Genomic DNA, 23,945 nt, shown 5'->3' on the forward strand with positions numbered 1-23,945 from the left:
TGTACATGCCTTAGTCACCCCTCATCTGGACTACGGCAATGCCCTTTTTATAGGGCTGAGCCAAAAAGGCTTGAGACAACTCCAAAGAGTCCAGAATATGGCTGCCCGCCTAGTCCTCAACCTCCCCCGTAGAGCATCAGGGAAAGATGCTTTATCTAAACTGCACTGGCTCCCTATAAAGGAGCGTATACTCTTTAAGGCCATGTGCATCTCCCATCGAATTGCACAAGGGAAAGGTCCTCCTTATCTGAACAAGCTTCTTAACATCTACCGCCCGAAACGTCATTTAAGATCACTGGGCAGCATGCTGTTTTCAGTCCCTCGCATTTTCAAAGCTAAAATGGGCGGCCGCTCATTTTGCTATCTAGCAGCCTCCTACTGGAATAGACTACCTCTTGAATTGCGGATGGAACCTTCCGAGAGGAGATTCCGCATGAAACTTAAGACGCATCTTTTCCCTACTGATTAATGATCTCTGTTGTTTTAAGATTTCACTGCTCTGGCTGGTTTTGAGGGTTTTGTGAGGTGGTTCTATAGCGCGGGGACACACTGTTAGTGTAACCAGGCGCTTAATAAATGGTTTTATTATTATTATTATTATTATAATACAACTGCAGAATTAACCTTTTCTTCACACACGTTTAATTTCTTACTTGTTTGATCATTTCTTCAAACATCTTGTGATGCTCAATGAAACAAATATCATATGATTCAAGTAATGTGACACTGCCAGTGCTATGTCTGTTGACCTGAAGGTATAAGAGATCAAAGGTGTAATCCCTGGATTATTCTAAAATACCTTGTATTAGAGGATTACCTTCTACGTTGGTGGTGGATGTGCCCTCAGATGTGAGGAAAAGCCAAGTACTCTGACTGCACTGCACTAGTACCAGTGTTTTAGTAAAAGGGATTCAAGTATGCCACACAACAGCAGTGCAGCTGGATATTGTCACACTGCAGGGGGGAGAAAGTCCACACAATTATGGTACTCATCAGATCACGAAGAGCAAAAACAGACGGTAAAACTCAGCATAAAATTCAGACAGGATCATCATGGAAAACAATAGCAAAAGCCCAGACAAGACCCGTTGGCAGAACTGAAAGCCCATCATGATGGGTTCTAGGGTTCTGATAGAAAGGGAAGCACTCCATGTGTGCCAGATACCTTTAAATAATAGGTGAAAGCAATACTTATATGTTTGTTTGCCCCTTAATGTTCCAATCTTATTGTTCCAGCATCACCCACGCTGTAGCAAATGCTTACAGAGGGAACACTGATAGGGTTAACAAAACACTGTTCTGTTTGGCCTCAAATTTCCCCTTGAAGTACATACCATAGGCGAGGTCAGGGGAGCCGAACACTTTATGTCCATTTAATGTTGGACATATCCAAGATGGTTTCTGCCTTACTTCCTTCATGAAGGACAGGCAGATCACACCCAGACCGCAAGCAACCAGGCATAATTACAGATGCGTGGCCTACACACTTTACGACTGTTTAAGCGTTGCTTGTCATTAAATCTAAGAATCTATCTGGTAGACTGCCACTTGTTCTAATTAGGTCTCGCAAGCGAAATCAGGTATAAATCCTTGGAACAGCTTTCTGCCTGTGTAAGAACGACTCTTACTAATGCTACAGAATAATAAAAAAAAGTAGGGAAAATGTGTTAGAGCACTACTTTTCTCCCTTGTATAGTGGCCAATTAAAAATGTCAGAAAGGGGTGCTATGCATAGGTATCATGCAAACCCTCCCTCCTTTCAGCCCGCTGCGTACCCTCAGATGACATATGCTATGTCACTCATTACTTCTCAGTTTTTTTTTTCGATGTTGCTGTCTTTGACCTTGTTCTTTAAATGTGTACCTCATTTTCCTGCTGTCAGTGTAGCTCTCTCCCTTAGAACTCCTCTATGCTTCAATGTTTTAACTTTTACTGCCCTGATTACTTCTTTCCACTCTACAATTCTTTCTCTCTCCATCTATTGATCTACTCTTTTTCTCTTTCTCTGTCTCTGACACATTACTTCTCTCTCTCTATCTTTCCTCCTCTCTTAATTTGTGTGTATTTCGCTCTCTTTTCTAAAATCAATGTTTTTTTTCTGTGGTAGAGCCGGTACTATGGTAGTCCACCTCGGTGAAGATGTCCTATCTCAGTATGAAGGCTCAGAACAAGCTATTTACGCTTCTAAGCAAATCAGGCATCCGAGTTACAACCCCCAAGCTTTTGATAACGACATCATGCTGATCAAGCTTGCTCAGCCGGCTCAGTACACCAAGTACGTCCATCCGATTCCGCTACCGACCAGCTGTGTGGCCGCCGGCACCTGGTGCACTGTGTCTGGATGGGGAAATATGGTCACCAATGGAGGTAAGAAAGTGCAACTTCTGTCTGTTCGTGCTCATACAAATAAAAGTGTGATGTATGTTTTGCACTTGTGCATCTGTAATGGTTATGCAACATTATATGTGTCTGGGCACATTGCTGCCCAGCTGTATGACTATGCTCCTGAGTATCAAATGTGTTTAAGTACAACAATTGCTTGTTCTTCAAACAGCTCTTTGTGCCACACATCTGCACATTGTTAGTGCTACAAATAGCAGACTTTACTATTACCCTGTGTAATGGGACCCACTTCAAAAACAGGAGAAGGATCCAAGGGTGAGCTGGCCCTGCTAGTGTTTAAACATTTGACCTGAGGTTAATGATAATGCCAGAGCAGTAGTTTTGAGGCTCTAGCGAACTATAAAATGTTTTACACATTGAAAAATTGAAGGAAAAAACAACAAAGAATCTGCCATTTCCAAGCAAACTGTTCTTTCTAGTTGCGTCGGGTTATGTGCAGCCGCCTTCGAGCAGTGAGAGAGCAAATGCATCGAGCTAGAAAAGAGCTTTGTCTTCATAATTTTCCTGTTTATTCTTGAAATAAAATCATGGCTCCTTTGTTAAACTCACCTGGATAAGCCAGCATGAATGTCAGCTAGGCGTATTGATACCTAAAGGCTGCAGCCATGTTCATATCACAAGCTGGCACTGCTGTAACTGGTGCAGCCCTGCACCTTGCAAAATCTAATTCCCACATAGTACACATATTCTATTGATTTGAATCTACAACCCATTTGTTAAAAGCACTATATACTAATTTGCATGCAAGATATACTGTGTGGATGTATAACCTGCCGCTTTGCATATGTACCATACTGACATGTATGCATAATGTATATACAGGTAGACGTGCATAATTGTATACTTCCCATGCATAACAAATTGGTTTGGGAGCACTACATATATTGTTTATAAATATGATAGTATTTTCTAAGTATCACCTACTGATAGAATGCACAATGTAAAGATACATATGTTTTGTATTCCAATTTCATATTGTTTATTTTGTTTGCTGATCACTCTTGCCAATCAACGTTGAACACCTTTTCGAAGGGTTTTTACAGTTCAGAGTGTGAATGATGCAATGGTTTGCTTGCACTCCACTATGGTTTGACTCAGCACATTTGAGGGGATGGACATAACAACAGAGATCACAAGCTCTCTAGGAGACAGTGAGTGAATCACTTTTCTCATGTCCTTGGCAAAGACACATCCTGTGAAGCTGTGAAGCACTTGCTCGTATGTGAATGGCTTGTATATTTTACTTACATTAAGTAGTGCACCATGTAAACTGGTTTGGGTTACCATTTTGATGTGTGCTTTAGCAGATTGCAAAATATGGAGCTTATTAACTTTATTTTAAAGAGTGTGGTTCATACTCCCAATATTGTCAGCTTTATTGCATTTGCAGGGATAGGATGTGGAGATACAGTGCCTAGAAAGTAACTTCAGCTAGCTCACACATTAAAAACAAATTGCACTCCTTACAACTGCACCTTCTCCATTGTGCCAACACTCTTAATTTTATATAGGGTTTCAGGATATTTTTGCACCGTATCATGACCCTCTGCACTGCATTACATTGATGCAGAAGGGGTCTGTGCATTTCTTTTCAACATCTTTTATGCGCATGCTGCCTCAACAAATCTCTAAATTAGCGCCTGGGCTGCAGACAGAGCTGCTGCTTTTATTTTTTTTATTTCAAAGTGTTTTATTAGAAGTTAATTTTAAATACAGTACAGTACTGATACATGAGGGTAATACCGGTAAGTTACAGACGCCGTTGTGGTTACAGTGGGCGTATCAACAAGCGTGGCTGCGCGGGAGACATTCTGATCAGCAGTCGGCGGTTGGCGTGTCTTGGTTTGTCTACCCGCTGTATTACCCTCGTGAAATGGGAAGAGGAAGCGTGAAGGTAGAGGAGTGAAAGAAGAGTAGAGACGTGGGGGGGGGGTAGTGCAGGTCTGGTGGCTGTTTATATGTCTAGCCTCCAGCGGCCGAGGCCTGGTGTAGTGGGTTGTCTATGGGGGCTTGTAAGTCCCTAGGTGCTCATCTAGGGAGGCCCACATCTCGCCTCTTTCTGTGTGATTGGTTGAGCTATTTGCTGTGATGTTGTCCGCCCCTCTGAGAAAGGTGACCCAATTGACCCAGCTTTTGAATGTCGCTTTCCCTGTGTCCTTCCAGTTCGCTAGTATTGTCTTGACAGCTGCTGTAAGTAGGAGGTCGATCAGGTCACTGTCTACCTTGAAATCTATGTCCGGGGCCATGAACGCGGTGGCTATGCTCACGAAGTCTGGCTGTATGCTGTGACCCACTATCCTATTGATGAGGTCTATCACTTTGTTCCAGAATGTCGTAACTTTGGTGCAGTGAAAGATAAGGTGTGCAAGGTCGCCTTTTACTTTGTGGCAATTCCAACATATATCATTCTCTCTGATTCTGACCTCCGCTAGGCGGGCCGGCGTCCAGAACGCTTTGTGGAGTAGCCAGTATTTTGTTTGTGCCAGTTGGGGGGATATGTTGTTCTTAGAGGCTGAGAGCCATAGGCGGAGCTTTTCTTTCTCGCTGAAGTTTCTATTTTGTAGTGTTTCCCAAACACTTAGCGTTTTGGTGTTTAGTTTCGATGTTACTGGGCTCAGAAGTTTGTATATGTGTGCGGTCTGATGGCCGCTCTTGTTCAGATTCACCATATATTGTAAAATGGAGGGGACCTCTTTGCCAAGGTCAGCTCTGGTGAGGGCTGCCCTGATTTTGAGAAACCCATAGAACTCGATGTCTGGTAATTTGTGTACGTGTTTTAAGGTGTGAAATGTTAGAGGTATGTCGCTCTTTTCTAATTGTATTGGGGTGGAGATCCCCCTCTCATACCAGGTCTTGTTGTCTAGTGTCCTATCTTTGTATGTTGTTTTAGAGTTAAACCAGATGGATTACCATCTCTTATTTTTGATGCTTTGTGGCATTTTTTTGTCGACCTCGAGTAGGGCGGCCTTAGTGTTTTTGAGGATAGCGTTGCTGGCCTCTGGGTGTCGGTTTGCCGTGAGCATGGCTATGGGCTCTAGTCCATCTAAGGTGTCTCTCTCCAGTGCCAGCCACACCGGAGTGTAGTCCTGGTCTGGAATGAGCCAGAAAATCCCCTGTTTGGCTAAGCATGCTGTTTGGAATGTTTTGAAGTTTGTAATGTTCAGCCCCCCTAAGCTCTTGTGCAGTCTCAGCTTTTGCAGGCTTATCCTGGGCCCCTTGTCCTTCCAGATGAATTTGTTAATCATGTTGTCTAGCTGTTTGTGGAATTCATCTGTTAGTGTCAGAGGTAGCATGCCTAGCATGTAGTTAACCATGGGTGTTACCATCATTTTGTTTGTTTCCACCCTGCCCCACCAGCTAATGTATCTTGTGGACCAAGAGTTCAGTTTCTCCTTCAGTTTCTTCAGGATAGCTCCTTCGTTATGGACTAGCGTAGATTTGAGGTCGCCGCCAAAGTAGAGGCCGAGGTATTTCAGGAATTTCTTTTGCCAAGCTAGCCCTGAATTACCCAGGACTGCACTAGATGTGTGTACATTCATGGGTTTGCATTCCGACTTGTCTTTGTTTAGCCTGTATCCCGAGACTAGTGCATATTCCTCTATGGTGCTCATTAAAGCTGTTATAGAGGAGGACGGGTTCTTCGTTATGATCAGTATATCGTAGGCGTACGCTGCTAGTTTCACTGTGTTGTCTTTAATACGAACGCCTTTTATTTCGGGGTTGTTCCTGATCATGGCGAGCAGAGGCTCCATTGCCAGTAGGAATAGGGCTGGGGAGAGAGGGCAGCCCTGTCTTGTCCCTCTCTCTAGGGTTAGTGGTTCTGAAACCCCACCGTTCACCACCACCCGGGCTCTTGGTTCTTTGTATAGTGCCATTACCATACTTCTATATTTCTCCCCCACCTCGAACTTCATCATACATAGGTCCTAAAATGGCCATGAGACCCTGTCAAACGCCTTTTCGGCGTCGAGGGCGATCATGACCGCCGGGTCTGTGCTGTTGGATGTGTGGTTGATAAGGTGGCAAAGGAGTCTGGTATTATCTTGGGCCCTCCTGTTTTTAAGAAATCCTACTTGTGAGTTGTGTATTAGGTAGGGAAGCTGGGTATTAAGTCTAGTCGCCAGGACTTTGGCGTAGATCTTGCAGTCCACATTGATTAGGGAGTGTGTGAATACCTCGACCATGGTGGGCTTTAGTAGATGTAGGAAGCGTTTGTAGAAGGCTGCCGTGTATCCGTCTGGCCCTGGCGCCTTGTTCTCCTTCAAAGTTGCTATCGCATTTTCTACTTCCGCCCCTGTTATGTCGTCTTCAAGTGACGTTCTCTGGTGTTCTGTTAGCTTGGTTAGGGCAAGTTTGTCCAGTAGGCTTGCTCCCCCATCCGCCATGAGGTCCTTATCTGCCATGTATAACCTCTCATAAAAGTCTTTGAAGACCTTCAGGATTTCTTTGTTTGCCGTGTGTGTCGGTTTTTTTGTGTCGGTTATTGCGGCTATTGAGTGCTGTCTCTGTTTGCCTTTTAGGTATGATGCTAGCGCTCTCCCTGCCTTGTTGGCTGTACATAGATTGATAGCTTTGTATCTGTTTATCCATGTACCTGCTCTCTCGCTTAGTATTTTATTGAGTTCGTACTTCCTCTTTGTCAGTTCGGTCAGTGTGTTTCTGTCTTCTAGATTCGCGCAGTGGCCCCTCTCAAGGTCCCTGATCTGGTTCTCTAGCTCTGTTATCTTTTTGTTCCTTTCTCTGTTCATCCTCACCTTGATGCTTAGGAGTTTGCCCCTTATTGTGGCCTTCAGGGTGTCCCACAGGATGCCCTTGTCTATCTCGGTGCTGTCGTTGAAGGTAAGATACTCTTTGATGGCCTCCTCAATTTCAGCTATATTAGCGGGCTATTTCAGGATGTCGCTATTTAGTCTCCATCTGCGGCTAGGGTGCTCGTTATGCCTTCTGCTAAGGGAGAGGCTGATGTGTGCGTGGTACGATATGATTATCGGGGCTATTTCTGTTTGGTCTATGAGGTGTGTGTGCGAGGCCGACATTAAGATGTAGTCTATCCTGCTGTAGTAGAATGTATATTCTCTTGCGTCCGGGTGTTGCAGTCTCCATGGGTCTCTAAGGTGGAGCTTGGAGCAGAGGTTCCTCAGAGTGTTCTGCTCTTGGGACCTATAGCTGGGCCTGGTTGGGTGTCTGTCAATGGCATGATCCAATACCTGATTCATTTCCCCTGCCAGTAGGACTAGGTCTTCCTGTGGGAGCTTGCCAAGTCTGGATTCCACCCCATCTCAAAACGCCTTGTCTTCTGAGTTGGGCCCGTATATGTTGGCTATGTATATCGTATCATCCCCTCTTTTGAGGCTGGTAACTAGCAACCTCCCATCCTCATCAGCGTAGTTCTCGTGTATGGTGAGTTTGGCTCTCTTATTTATCAAGGTGATGACCCCTCTTTTTTTGTGTATGGCTGGTGAGCATGCGTATTCACCTATCCAATTCGCCTTGAGTCGTTGTGCATCCTCGGCTGAGAGTTTCTTCTCTTGGAGGACGCACACGTCGCTCTTAAGTTTCGCTAGGTAGTCCAGCGTCTTTCTTGTTAAATGTAAATGTAAATGTAAATGTTTTTGTACTTGTATAGCGCACAGCTACCCGCAGTGGGTTTCCCGGCGCTTGTACGAATACCGCAAGGGAACCCTTCCTGGCTTTCCCTGTGAAGTGTCCACTCCTGGGCACCCCCATGGTGCAGACCAGGCATCCCTCGCGTTGTGGGGGCCGTTGTGGAGACTAAGCAAGCTATTGCCAGAGTTGCAGCGTGGGACCCATGATCAGAACAGGCACTGAGGCGAGAATATCCGGTCAGGGGAATTAATGAGCCCGAGAACCGCCGAGGCGGGAATCGAACCCTGGTCCCTGGCCAGAGCTCTGCATCGAGGTCTGCCTGCTCTAACCATTGAGCCACACTTATCCACTTCTTCGTTTGACCGGGTGGTTAAGCCCTTTGACACTGAGAGATATCACCTTGATATCAGAGAGTAGCTGACTGTGTACTGGGGGTGTCATCCCCAGTCGTACTTTTCGCACAACAATGTGGTGGAACCGCTCAAGTGTCTTCGCTCAACACCCACCCGCGGCGCCTCACCTGTTATTACCTCTCTGAGGCCCTGGCCTGGAAGCTCTGACTGGCGTGTGGGTTCAGTAGCACTGTCCCCGGGATAGAAAAAGTGTGTGGATAGGGAAGGGGAAATTAGAAAGACATGGAGATAGAGAGTCACACAAGACTGTACCTGGAGAGATCCCCCCCGCCCCGCCCACCCCCCTCCTCCGTGTTTTTTGCAGTAGGCGTACGACAGCAAGGCGCCCCTCCCCCCGAGTAATGTCCTGAGCTTAGTCCCATAGTGTCTCTTTTGGGGGATTGCTCCTCCCATCTTTTTATATGTGCACTTGAGGCAAAACTTAAAAGGATATAGGAGATTTCCCCGTTGGCTCTCGGCTTGGTCCTGGTCTTTTTAATCGGCCTGGGAAAATCGCTGAGGTAGACTTGTTCCTGGCCCTGCACCCCTCTCGTTCTGTCCTGTGCCTGAGAGGGTTACCGGCCCCCGAGGTAGATCGGCTGGTTGGTCAGCTTAAAGTTCTGGTGGGCTCCCATCCGTGGGGCATCGAGCCTTTGTTTATGCCACCGCGCTGGCTTCTGTGTTATCTGGCGGGGCTCTTCTTTTCCCTGTGCCCGGACTTTGTGCCTCCATGTCTTCAGGTAGTGGCTCTTGTAGGTACCTTCTTAGGTCGTTGGGTTCCTCAAAGACCAGTGTCCCCCTTTTATCGGTGATTCTCATTCTTGCTGGTCCTGCAAAGCTGAAAGTTATGTTGTCCCTTCGGAGTTTGTCCTTTAGGGCCAGGAACCCTTTTCTAGTTTCCACTGTTTGCCTTGAGAAGTCCTGCGTGATTATTATTTTGTTGCCGTTCCATCTCAAGTTCTGGCTGGTTCTTTTTTTTACTCTTCAAACAATTGTTCTGAATGCAGTTAAATGGGGAAATAGAATGTATCCCTTTCTTAGCCTGAACATATATTAATTACACATTTTAATTCTCTGATATTGGCATTGCAAAAATAAGTAACTGTGTCTGAATTATATATAAATAGGATGTGTCTGTATTGTGATCATTTTATACACAGAAATATACCAGTATGAGACAATATGCCCTAAACATCAAAAGACTTGTGATATGAGTATCCTAACAACTACTGACCTAAAAAATATGAGTACCTCTTGAAAGTTAAGAACATTGCTCTTTTTATAACCATTTTGGATGCATGAAGTATCTGAAACGATTTTCTAGTCAATTTCCATCCACCCGGATTTAATATTGATGAAAGAAACAGTAGGCCAATCCAACATTCTCTGTACAAATTGTATAAATGCGGTGTTTTGCAATTTGCAACAGCATGCTAAAAATTGGTAAGCCAAAATAACTTAAAATGTCCAATATTGCCTTTAAAAACAGTTGTTTAGTCGTCAACAGAAGGCTGCAAAAAAAGTGTAGCGCAAGCAAAACATTCACCCATTTTTGGAAATCTCATTCAAACCAATATGTTGGTGGTTGATGAACCAGTGAGATTGGCAATCAAATAGCATTTATCATGACATGATGACAGCAGTGTTCCATGAAGCAAAGAAATTAATGCAAACTTATTGAAATCTCTAAAACAACAAGCCTGGTATTTCAGGTTTACAAGTTTTTGTAAGTGACCACATTTCCCAGTTACTTAACTGCAGCAATCTCATTTACAGTCACTACTTTTAGGGTGACACTGAAAAATGCTTGGAATAACCCGTGAGAGCGAAAGCATGAGAGGGGAAAGACAAGGCACAAAGTCAGCCAGGAGACCAATATCACTGTCACCAGCAGTGACCAAAAAAGGTGCAGCTGTTTTCAGCTCCCGTCATCAGACATGTAAACAAACACAATGACTGACTTGTCAGTTTGTCTGTTTCATTTCCAGGCTTGTGCTGCTAACAGTGTAAGATGTGCATGTTTGGAGCAAAGGGAGGTGGCTTTTACGTGATTCCAACCATGGACTGCAACTGTGTTAGGCCACTCTTAAGGCCACATGTATCAACCTACTTTGCATTCGCAAACGGTGGGAATCATTAAATGTGACCGTTTGCAAATGCAAAATATCCTTTCAGGGTGTATGGAAGGCTTTAGCAGGGCATTTTAGGTAATTGCAGTTTTTTGTGATTACCTAAAATTGTGATTACAAATAGAGAATTGCAACTTGCAATTCTCTAAGCACATGTACCAAGCATCTTCTAAATGGAAACTGTGCATTTGTGGAATGCTATTACCAACAACTATAAGGCGATTTTTGAAAATGCACAATAAATGCATTTTTCAAAGAGCCATGTAGCACACACATGGGCATGTGTGCACTTAACATACGCACTTTTTTTGGGGGGTGCTTTGGGGAGGGGGGGGGGGCTTAGGCCCTGGGCACCCTTGGTTTTGCATTACCTAATTAGCGATTACCAGTTATTGCAAATTAGATAATGAAAAACCATTTGCACCTGGCCCATAGGAACAAATGGAGTACTATTACCTAATAGCGAATACCTAATTGTGATTGTGTCTCTGTGGGAATCTCTAGTAGGTAATCACTATTTTCTTACATACCATTTTGTACTCCTTAAATAGTGATTACCTAAAATTCGCAATTTAGAGAATGCAAAATGGATTTTTGATACCTGTGGCCCTTCATTTCAGCTCACCTTACAGATGCGCAATACATTAGGCATGCTGTGCATGCCTGGTGCAGTGCTGGCTTGTTGAAACAGGAACCAGCTTGGAGGGCAACAGGTTTGCAGCAGTGTCACCCCAACCCTTTTCAAAAGCCAGGACAGAGCGGGCATCAAAAGGACTGTTCCGAGGCCTATCCAGGCTTTGAAGAGGGCTGTCAGACTCCGTAGGCTCCTCGCGCTGTGATAAACAGAGGTGCGAGTAGAAGCGCTGTGGAGAAGTCCAGGGATTGGGTATCTCAGAAGGCAAGTTTTAATTGTACAGATGGTGGTGTAAATGGGGTGTGCATGAACTGTGTGTTGGAAAACCCACATGCATCTTATTTGTGAAGTATTACGACTTCTGACAAGAGCTTGCTAGGGTGCTGTGGGTAATTATGAAAATGGGAAATTATAGCTATTGTTTTTTAGCAACAGGTTTTCTGAGTGTAAGTACCTTGCAGAATGGATGGAGTTTAGATTTTCTTGTAAATAAAATGTTTGGGCAAATTGGTCTGTTTGAATCACATTTTGCATATTGTGGTGGCAATTGAGGTATTATGTACATATAGATATGCATACTTAAATAAATATTCACCTAGAAGAGATAAGGGATAAAGCTAATGCATAGGACTGCATAGGTCCCGTACACTCCTGCCAAATGATTTGGATGTGAAGACCAAGGTAATCAGCTTAACCCTGTCCAGCATAGATACCACTGAGCCTCTGAGCCAAGTTATCATGATGAAGTATTTAAATCAGAGGCAAACTATATTATCCTTCCCCCATTGGCCTTTTGTGACTTCTCCAGACTAGTGAGTGTGTTTCTGTGTGCTACTAGAAGGAATTTTTAATGTTGGCAATACGTCAACTGCGCAGTTTGGCTGTGGCACGGAATTGTAGGAGCAAAGAAAGTGCTCATACCTCTCTCCCCGTCCGTATGCAGTCTTTGTGAATTTTTCTCACAGTTGTGAATCTTCTACTTACTCTGTTTTAGATAGTATGGTTGAAGTTTGTCACCAGCGATTGAGCAGTGAGGGCTGGTAATGAGCTTGTTTCACGGGAAGTCAATGTTTACTTCTCTACGTCACACTCCTTGCCGATACAACCTTCCCTCACAACCTTTTGAGTTGGATTTTGCAACTAAAGTGGTCACATCCGTTTGGGTGCACAGTCACCCCGACCACACCTGAATCTAGGTATCATTACAGGGTTTACTGGGTGTCGTCATTCAAGACGCCGCTACTTCACTCCACACAATTTTGCACGGTCCTGAAGAAACGCCACTGGATCCACTAGGGACCATGAGAGGCGTGAAACATGTCAACCTGATACCATCAGTTGTTATCACCACTAGCACCAAAATGCACAGAAGGAAAATATTCCATATTCTGACTACCCTGTCAAGAGTATTCCTCTTGACTCCAGTTTTTGACCATATCAGACGGACCCCAGAATAAAGGGGCAGATTTATGAAGGCCTTGCGCCGCCGGTGCGTCACTTTTTCCCATGTTAAAAGTGACGCACCGGCGGCCCAAGGCCTTCATAAATCTGCCCCAAAGTTTCTCCAGGGTACTAGTGTGATATTTTTAACTCACTAGTATCACTCCCCACACACCTGCACTTACCACTGCGGCGTTCCTCGAAAAGATCTCTGACAAAGAGCCTTCTCGTGGGGCCCGTGGGGGACTGCAACACCACCCCCATGAGGAGCAATGCCTGATGATGAAGCATGACATCCGCTTGGGTGTGGGAGGGCACCTACTTAACAAGGAGGAATTCCCCCTGATAGATTATCTAACATACACTCCTTGACAGAGTTCCTGTCACTTGTCCTTCTAGTGACCGGACTGGTCAGCTCTTTCCAAGGAACAGATACCCTCTAGTGATTGTAATGGAGTTTGTCACCGCCTGTAAAGGTCCTCAACATTTTGCAGTGAATTCTGACTGTTCTATGTTTAGGATTGTGACTCCAAATTGTATGTTTGTATGAGTGATTTGTTTTTCTGACTATTTTAAGAGTAGCCATATAGAAATTGCGTTTTCAACCTGCAACTTCTAAATAATTGTTGGGACAATGTGATCCCAAATGCACCCTTAAGCCTTACATTTTTATTAAATTTTTCTCTTGAGGGTGAAGGCTCTGAACTTCCTTGCAAGCTTGCATGCTCAGCAGCGGGAGCCTCGCCCCACTGCTTTTCAGCAGTGCAAGAAAGTAAAAATAAAATGATGATAACACAAAGTTATTATCATTTTATTTTTCTGTAGTAGTTCAGTTGTAGATGCGTGGCGGGTGGGGCTCGGCAGTCAAGGGCAGGGGGAGGAGGAGTGGTGGGCACTCTCTAAGTTTGCATGATGGTTTGGCCAGCCATTGTGGGCCGGCCAAACAGTCATGCGCACTTAGCAAGTTCTCCTCCAGGCGGTATTGCACAGCGTGGGTAGAGAACATGCACACGCTCCCAGTCCCTGCCTGAGTCCCGAACCAATCACTTTGCTGCTGACAGCAGCGTTGTGATTGGCTTAGGGGAGCATGGGTACTTTCACTTGTGGGACTAGTCAGGAAGAGAAGCGACAATAAAGGAAAGACGGTGGCCATGAAGAGGTGAGTTTAAATAATATTTTTCATCCTCCTTCCCTGCCCCGTCACCCCAATCTGTGCCAGCTGCCACTGATGCTCAGTTCATTTGGGGCAAGTGTTTACTCTCCACTAGTTTAAAATGTCAACACCTGCCACCGCTTTAACGACACAGTGCTGTTGCTTTATCAGGGAGTCTTAATTGAGGGGCCCTCCCTTAAGCCAGACCATCGTTGTAAAATACTAAGCACAACAAAAAAGGCGACGTATCAAGCATGTGCAGTGGAAGTTAAAATGCTCCCCCACCTCCGAATGAAGAAACACCAGGGACACTGCCTGACTACAAGCATTTTCTGTTATATTGTATAAACAAACTAGGAGGAGTTAGAAAATAGTGAGTTTGAGCCCAAGAGTGCATAGTGGCCAGCACCCACAGAGGAATGTTACTATACAAGTTCTGGTAATTATAGTTCCCTTATAGTAGGCTCAATCTCTTTTGTCAGAGTTATATTCTTCTGCTCACAAAATGATGCCAGAGCCTCCGAATAGCACTGAAAACGTATTCAACTGTATTGCACTTTTCCATTGTCTGCTGCAGAATTTCTCAATGGTAAGATGACATAAAATTGATGCTTCAAGAAATATATAATATTAGCTTTCTATATAAATAGGTCACTGTATAACATTCAGAAATGCTTGGTAAAAAATGTAGCTTCCAGAAGTTACAATGCCGCCACAAAATTTCACCCCAATCCCATGATCACAGAGTAAAAAGGGATCCACAAAATTCTGAATATGTTTAGTGCTCAGGCCAGGTAGAGAGACAGGAACAGCTCTGGTGAGCGTTCTTAGTGGTCTTTGAATTTAGGTGGACTACGAGTGAGTCTTGTTGGGTCTGGAAGATGTAGTCATTGATTGCACTGCTCTTGTTTGGATGGATCCATTCCTTTGGCAATTATACAATGCTTATCAATAATTTTGTTGGCATTCCACTAGGTTCTGAACTTTTGCTGATTTGGGATCCACAGAGTCCCAAAGGTTAGCATTTATAAATTAATATATAAATTTCTTTATTCGGTATTTCACAAGGAAAACCATAAAAGGATACAATTTGCATATTAACACAAAAATACAGATTATGTAATAAGTTCCATAGAAATTCATACAAGAGCAACGTACGGTAGGAAAAAAAAGAAAATGTTAAAATAATAAATTTCATCAGTGTTAAGTTACGCAATGCTGTTTTACAAGTTTTTCCTGTGGTTCAAAATACATTTTAAAAAATTGAGAACTATATAACAAACATCTTCAGAGTCTAACATTTGCAATCGGAGGAATGCTGGCCGACATCGTCTAAGGCCCCAGCGCCTCAATGTAGGGAGTAGCCATATTTTTCTGTGTGGGTGATAGAATTTACAGAACATGATCACATGTATATTAGTCTGGGTAGAGTTCCCGTCACAGGGACATAGGGGCAGAGTTCGGTCCCAACCACTGTTCAGAGGAAAAGCAACCAGTCTGAAGAAGGTATCCAGTCTGAATCTAATCATCAGCATTCTTTCATATGTTGTAATCTGCAAGGTTAGATACGGTTGGATACCGTAAGTTGTCTGCACCAAATTCGCATGAATAACTGAGGGTTTTGATGACTCAGATGCCAATCTCAGTGTCTCTAGATGATAAAGAGCTTGTTGCTTTAGGGCTTTCTTCGGCAGTTCAGCTATAGTCTCTGGCTGGAGATAGTAGTTCTCAAGGCCAAGGTCTTTAAAAAAGTTTCTAATATAGCAGAGCCACTTAACTTTTGAGGACTGGTCAAGAGACATTGTGTCAGCCACAATTGACTGGGTTAGCGCATTTTTAACAGATGTCCAGATGCGCCGCCACAGCATCAGGGGTTGAATCTTGAGTAGATCCTCTAAGTAGGGAATTCCTAGTTCCATATGAGAGTCATAAGTTGACGTGCCTCTCGGGGTAGCTAAAAGAAATCTTAAGAAGGTGTTTTCTGCTACCTGGAGGGCTCTGATATCCGTATGTCCCCACACTCCCGCTCCGTACAGGGCTATGGCCTGGCACTTAGCGTTGTAAATTTTCAGTAACTCTACTGGTGCCCTCCTCCCCAACCTCTGAGAAAAGGTCATTAGGGCCGCTATCGATCTTTTAAACAAGTGGCATCTTGTCTGTACTGCTGGTTTCCATGTCAATTTAACGTCTATCATGATCCCAAGGTATGGGTACTGGGCAGTGATCTCAAGTTTTTGGTTATCGAGATATATCTCTTTTACTCCTTTTTTCCCAGTCCCTGAGATCATGACACAGGTTTTTTTGACATTCACTTTTAGGTCTAAGCCGTCCATAAAGGTTGTGTATCTATTCAGGGAGCTCTGGAGTTCGCGCGGGGTTCGCGCGAGGATGACGGCATCATCCGCATAGAGCAGAGCGGGAATCAGGCGCTGTTTTACCCGTGGGAGGTCCTGGGCACCCCTCAACATACCCGCCTCCAAACCATTGGTATGGAGTGAGAAAAAGAAGGGGGCCAGGACACATCCTTGCCTGACTCCACGCTCTACTCCAAAAGGTGCCGTCAACTCGCCGTTCCTACCGAAGCGAACTCTTGCGATCTCTAGGTTTGTTGTGTAAGGCAGATTTTAATTTGGATAGGGCTCTAGTACAACTGTGATTAGATTAAACCACCCTTTCTTGTTGCAATGTTTAGGTATTGGTTTAGCCGTAAGCAATCCCTTCGTTATCTCTAAAATTTGTTTAAAATTGTTTAAGACTTCTTTATGATTTGCCGAGAGATCCAGACATTTAATTATATTAGGATAGGCCCGCTCCACCAGGTTTTTTGTGATTTCATTTGAGTTAACTTTTTCCCATTTTATTGAGTAGCTGTTCTTTTTTCCTAGATCCAACTTATTTTGGGCTAGGGTATTTCCTATTTCAGTGTTTTGGGGCTTATTCTCGATTAAATGGAGGTCCATCCTCAGAGCAGAATGATCGCTCAATGGGTTAGCAATAACCTGAAAGGCTTTCCCTATATCTAGCAATCCCGGGGAGAGGAAAATATAGTCAACGGTCGTTTGATGACCTCTACCCACATAGGTCGGAAAAAAAGAATTTTTATCCAGACTTGGACAGTTAGCAATTACAAGATCCAAGTCGGAGAGCAAGTTGTTCATTACATTCCCCAACTTGGTGTGGACAAAGTGGGCTAATGGAGCCTCAAATTTGTCCACAATCCCGCAACATTGTGAGTTCGCCAAGGGACAAGGATGGAGATTGAAGTCCCCTCCCCATAAAAGATGAATTGCCCCTGGTCGTTCCTTCCACTGATAAAAGTGTCTTAGTCTCTCCTGAATATTGCAGGCAAGGGTTGAAAACTGGTCTTCCTTCAAGTTATTATAGGAATTTACTAGAAGGATAGACTCTTTGTTTGCAAAGGACAAAGAGAGAATTTGACAGTTAGGATCAGTATGGATAATGGACACTTTTAGATGGTTGAGTGTGTTTGCAATGTACGTTGTTAACCCACCTTTGGGCCTGCCTATTGCGCTACGCACAGCTAGGGAAAAATAGGTTTTGTAGCCCAGGAGATGTAGCTCTGTTGTGGACCAAGTCTCCTGAAGACAGATTATTTTTCCTTGTTCAAGAAAATTCCAGGCCGTCCCATCCTCGATCTTAGGGCGTAAACCCGCCACATTCCAAAAAAAGAGAGGTATAATCGTTATATCGGCTTTTGGTATTGCTGATTCTAGGGTCGTCAGGGGAATTTTTGTTTTGGGAGGCCGGTGTGGTGAATTAAGGTTGATATGTTCAGCGTCCATTGATGGTCAATCGACCATTTCAAGTGCACTGAATCTATTAGTCAATGGAATATTATACCAGGGATCCCAGCAGGGCTGTTATCTATGTACCCTTCTCTGGGGGTGTGGACCCCATTCTTCCCAATTTCCTCCCTGATATCGTGGTCGCACCAAGTGCCACAAATTATCGTACTCACGGTGGCGGGGGCCCCCATATTGTCTAGTGTCGTAGAATGCTACCTGACGAGGGGGAGGTGCAACCCAGGGGGGACCAAGATCCTCGAAAAAGTTGTTGGGTTGTCTTACGGGGTAAAAGAAAGAGAGTGGTTTAATACCAATGCCTTCATTTACATTTGTTTGATCCCAGGAGCAGATATAATCTGCTACCCGGGGATCTTCAAAGGTGATCACAATACAGTCCCCTGGGATAGTTTTTCTGCCTTTGCCCACCCATGGTTTCCTACGTACTGAGGAAAATCTTCCATGCCAATTTGGCGGCATGGGGCGGTTCGTCTGTAACCAATGTTGTGCCTTGTTTTTCAAGGACCAACTCAGTTCCGCGTTGTGGGCCGCTAACTTGGGAACGCCAGTCATAACCGCGACATAGGGTGAAGCATCTGGTGGCAGATCAACAGGGATTCTAGCCTCTCCGGGACCTCTAGGAACGTATCTTTTGGCTGTTTGGGCCGAAGGATTAGGTGCCGGGGTTTTAGATGTTATTTTATTTTTTGCCACTGGCTGTGATAAGGATGTTATTAGTGGCAAGGCGTTTCCCTGTGTTGATGTGGTGGCTGCGTTGTTAATAAGATTTGGCGTGCTCGTAGTGGAGGTTGATGTAGGGGTTGCACTAGTAATAGATACTGTGGGTGTTACGGCCTGCAATGTGTTCTTTTGAAGCGTGACAGGTTTCGGGATAACACTTGCAGGTTTCGAGGGAGGTTGCTTAGTATAATTAATTTTCCCTCTTTTTTGGGCCCCAACCGGTTGGTTTTGGTGTGAGAGATTAACAAGCTTGGACATCTGACTCTCTAACTTTGCTAACTTTTGTTCTACTGGCTGTAGGAATAACTTGAAAAGGTCAGCGATCTTATTTAAGAGGAGTGAGTTATCGCTGCTTGTTAATCCCTTATCAGTAGATAAAAGAATTGGTGAGTCCGTAATCACGAAGGTAGGGAATTCCTGGTCAGTATGGTGAATTAGAGCAGGGACAATTTGTTGTTCTGGTCTTGGGGAAGGAAGCTGTAAAATACTTGGGGAATGTTCCGGCATGGTAAGGGTAGGGGTATGGGGTTTCTGATCGTTCTTTCTTTTACTAATTGCACCCTCCCTCCTTCCCCTTGCTTGTATTCTCTCCAGGGATGACGTTTGTGGGAGGGTTTGAGGTAATAACTCGGGAGTTTTTTCTAAGTCAGAGCTCAATTGTGAGACTGCGAGCTCAGACACTGACAAATCCACGTTATTGGGCAGGCTCCGTCTCCACTCACCATGCACCCTCAATCCTTCTTTGTTATTACCGGGAGGAGGTGTTCTGGCATCTGCCAGATTGCCTATGGAGGATCTTTTAGCAAATGCTAGGTCTAAAGAAACCCTTTCCTCTATCAATGAAATACTTTGGTCAATAAAAGTATTAGCCTTAGTGATAAAGTCGCCCATAGGACCTAGCAATTTCCCCACATTCCCCGGGGCCATGGTTTTCTTTCCTCTAGTCACCACCATTTTAAACGAAAACTAAAACTAAAATGGGACGGACAGGGAATGGGAATTAAAATAAATTAAAAATGGATTGGCCCAGTCCAGTCTCTCCGGTCCTCGAACGGCCTCAAACGGCCCGCCCTTTGCCCGGGCTTAGCCCCGGGCTCCGACCCGCGCGCGTCCCGCGGCCGCGTTATTGATTAAAGTTAAATAGAGGGGAGGAGAGTGGGCGGGAAGAGTCACAGGTGCGCTGGTGGCCGAAGCGCTACTCCTGCTGGGACTCGCAGTCCCGCCCACACAAACCGGACAGACTTCGGTCTCTCCCCGGTGGTCCAAATGCTTTGAGGCAAAGATTGGCAAATGTCAGCTTTCTCCGTTTTCAGCAGCAGCGATCAGGGTTATGAAGAGCAAGGCTGCGAGCGGATCCCGCGGAGCGGGGGCCGCGAGCCGTCTTGAAGCAGTAGGGGGAGGAGAGTGGGCGGGAAGAGTCACAGGTGCGCTGGTGGCCGAAGCGCTACTCCTGCTGGGACTCGCAGTCCCGCCCACACAAACCGGACAGACTTCGGTCTCTCCCCGGTGGTCCAAATGCTTTGAGGCAGAGATTGGCAAATGTCAGCTTTCTTTGTTTTCAGCAGCAGCGATCAGGGTTATGAAGAGCAAGGCTGCGAGCGGCACCCCTTATAAATTAAGTAGATGATGCAGAAGTTATTTTTAGCTGAAATCTTTGCCTACCCATTTCTCTTGTCCCCTCTTGTGCATTTATCTGACTTCCTTAGACAAATGGGACATTATTTTTGGAAGTTAATTTCAATAAAGGTACAGACGCTTCTGGACGGCAATGCAGCCAATGATATCTAGCATCTTCAGCCTTCTGCAATAGGTGTTCTCCAAAACACCGGCAAGTGTTGTGAAGAACTAGAGGGTTCTCAGCATTCTTCATTAAGTGACACCCCTTTAAGACTGGACACGAAGAGATTAATCTGCCAAGTGGTATACCCTGAACACCCAATAAGAGTTCAACAAGAGGAGACTGATGAATAGTCACAGTGGTTGATCAATTCCAACACCTGTGGCTGACCATCAGACATTTATTTTTATTGAAATAAGGCTGATTGAGGTAATTTGTGTGCAATAATTTGGAATGAGGTGTGCTGATGGCCAGGGCTGGGTACGCCATTGAAGACAGAGATATATGTATACGAGATTTTTTGCAACACCAACCTAATACATTATGGTGAATAATGTTAAACATGAATTGCCATATTTTAAATACAGAAATGTTACACTATGATAGAACCTTTGTTTGCCTTCAAAAGAGGCTATCATTTGAGGGATTCACTTATACACACAAGATTTTGGAAGGCACATAGATAAACCCTGTCTAAACATAAGACTTATCTAATTTAATTCGCTATTTTGTGTCAATTGTAACGTACACAGATTAGCCAGAACCACCAAAACAATTAGTTGGTGCATGAGGACTCTTTAGGAGCCACATTAGCACTGAAACTGCATTAGGCATCCTACTCCTCATGAAATACTCATGTAATTTATTATGCAGGGATGACAACAAGAATGGTAAAATATGGCCAGGAGGACATGGCAGTAACTTTAACTTGAGCAACTATAATAATGACACTCTCTTTCTTGAAGACAGGTCACAGTGAGTATAAATTGATATGGATAGTATTTGACTTGTGCAGCCTATAATATACTATTTGAAAAATAACGGAAACTGATTTATAAAATACAGACCAAAATATGAGGTCTTACTGATGTGATCACCTCGAACAGTTTAAGCTGAACGGAATCTATTTATCCCTCCAATTTACTAGTAACCCTGTCACTTGTAAGAGCCCCAATACTCTGGTGCTACTAAATATAAAATCCCTGACCATCTAGCCATAGATGATACTGTTTCCAACACAAATCCTCCTATTATTCTTTGCTAAGTTCAATTACTTACAAATAAGACATTCCATCAATGAGATACCATATATCATACCATGCTATATCAATTTAAACTAATAATCTAAGGTATACACACATGTAAAAAATATCCTAATAAATTCAGCTGCCTGATACAGTTCAATCTCCAGCAATCACATTCACAGTTGAGAAACAGCAACAAGATCACTCACCAGGTGAAAGTCATTGTTAATACACACCATTTCTTATTTATATCATACACAAGATAGTGTTAAAGACGTATCTCAACATAACATTTATTTACAATCACAAACCAGACAACTATTACTGGTTTGATATTTCTTTATTTAACCAAGTCGCCTTCTTAGGCACCATTACACATACATACTCATAAGGATAGGTTGTTGTTAAACACATAATATGAACAGGAATTTGGTCCTGAGGAAGGGCATTGACGCTGCATTGGGATCTCAGATTGACTGAAACATGTCAAGCAAAACATGAATTCAGGCGATAATAATTACCCCTTTTTGTTTAAAACCTTACCATAGGGAGACCTCAATAAAAGAGATTAGTAAAATAATAGGTCAATTTAAATTAGTACATATGTCTCTGCAGCCCTTTGAGTAATAACCTACATGGATTTCAATATCAGTAGAACTTCTCTTCTCAAGGACTGAGAATCCACCAAGTCTACTGCAGAAAGCTCCTGAGCCCACCTTGGATACATTTAACTATCCAGGGTGAGGAGTGGATGCTATGAAGAGGCATGCCATCTAGTTTGGTGAGGGTCCGGTGTCCTTAAAAAGATGAACCTCGATTTAACTGCTGGAATACCTTCAGTAAATATAATTAACCGGTGCCTGCTATACTCTTTGAGTTTAATCAGTAATAGACAAAAGCTGTACTATAGACTGTCTTATAGACGCTCCATGATAAATTATTCTCCTTGGTTTCTTTGTATGCGTAGGTGACATCCTTTTGTATAGACAGTAGAAAGGTCCGGGGATCAAGAGCTGCTACGGACTGTGGCCCGTGAATGTACCAAAGCCTGCATACACGGAGGAGTAAAATAGGCTCAGACATGAGTGTACAATAGTTTTGGTTTCACAAACTTCCATTATCTGGCCATCAATATTGACCAAAAGTCCAGCTAATGAAAGTTGGGAAGGTGGGTGATCTCCTTCATCTTATGTGAAAGAAGTGCTTTTTCGAAGGACCTTATTCTTTTATTTCAAACATCAAAACATCATGAACTAGTAAACAAATATGAAGATGAAGGCAGCAAAATAGAACTGCTTTATAATCTGTGTGTATTATCATGTCCTCTTGTTGATTAATATGTGATGGCTTCTTACTTAAGGCTTCAAATTAACACATGGCGCCATTCCCCTCTACCTCTTTCAGAACCCTCTGCCACCTTCATTGACACGTCTGTCGCCAACCCACACTGTGCCTGATCACTGCTCTGGTTCTTTTAACTTTTCACACCCCTCCACTGCAGTGCCCTCCTAAGCAACCTCAGGGTAATCCCTTGCCTTTCCACTTTCAGGATTTCTTTGAATTCCCCTCACCCCGCCCTCTCTGTGACCAAATGTGATCTATTTTGGACAGTGATGTACAACAGTGTACCCATTGTGAATATATGGTGTGTGCTATTATATGTGCCGCATATTCACTATCTTCTTCTTTTTTCCATACCCATAAGTGACTTAAAGATAAGATAAGGATGACTTAGCAAGTTTAGCTCTCAGTGCTGTCATCTTGTCTGACCCACTGGTCATGACCTTGAATCTATGGAGAGCCAACTCAGCCTTTCATGCTTCAGAGGTTAATTGAGTAGCAACAAACTGTGTAAAGTACCACCTGTTATTTCCAGTGTGTAGAAACATTAAAGACTGTGGTATGGAGTGGTATGTAAACAACAAGTCATTATTCAGCATGAATCATTCTTAGCACTTTCCTACATTACTGCATCACTGCATGAATCGTTTTGTGTTTTTGGTATTGCTGTATTTCTTGTTTCAAGGAGAAATGCTGCTGCTTTGAAAACATAAATACATTTTGTTTTCTTCTCCTTCCAGTGGTTAATGCAAATGCTCTTCAGTGCCTGAATCAACCGATTATCTCCAGTGCAGAGTGTCAGCATGCCTATAAATATGACTACACAAACAATATGATGTGCTCTGGATTTATGCAGGGAGGACAGAGCACCTGCCAGGTAAGATTGACAGCTGCACCCGCTCATAAGTGCCACATCAGTCTCTCATGCTACACACTACAGCCAGGACTGGCCTGGCCATGAAGGGAGTTGCTCACTTTGAGGGTATAAAACAGGTGTCTCCAACCTTCGATCTGAGCTACAGCTTCAGAGTTGTTTGCAGCGTTGAGTTTATTTTTAAATAGGCACAGAATCACATTTTCCTTTTGAAGGTAGGGGAAGGCTGTGGTAATTTTACATTATTCTCATCAGTCTGCAGATAGCAGGACCTGATAATGAGCAGTGCTCCCTTAGATTTATGTACCAAGCTGGGTCACAGAGGTGAAGAACTGAAGCTCTAAGCTATTTAACTCTTAAACAAAAGTCCTTGCCAAATCAATATTGGAGCTGAGAAACAAATTGTGTTTTTGAATGCTTTTAAATTTGAGAAAATTTTCTTCCATTTCAAAGTGTTACATTTACAAACAGCAGGCCTCTTGCACTCAGTGGCCAGTAGACACTGTTCCATATTTATATCTGAAAAATACAGATTTTTTTTCTAAATGGGAGAAATAAAGGTGAAA

The 23,945-nt window shown here is 43.7% G+C and overlaps 1 protein-coding gene across 1 annotated transcript in view; it reads left to right on the forward strand.

Moving 5' to 3' along the window:
• Positions 1-23,945, forward strand: part of LOC144762905 (trypsin I-P38-like) — an 87,203-nt gene that overhangs the window by 30,575 nt on the left and 32,683 nt on the right. Inside the window, exons 3-4 of the mRNA XM_078648202.1 lie at positions 2,108-2,367; positions 23,246-23,382. Of these exons, the coding sequence (XP_078504328.1) occupies positions 2,108-2,367; positions 23,246-23,382 (397 nt within the window). The remainder of the gene's footprint in view (positions 1-2,107; positions 2,368-23,245; positions 23,383-23,945) is intronic.

The sequence above is a fragment of the Lissotriton helveticus genome, chromosome 6, assembly GCF_964261635.1.
Source record: "Lissotriton helveticus chromosome 6, aLisHel1.1, whole genome shotgun sequence".
Classification (NCBI taxonomy): Eukaryota; Metazoa; Chordata; class Amphibia; order Caudata; family Salamandridae; genus Lissotriton; species Lissotriton helveticus.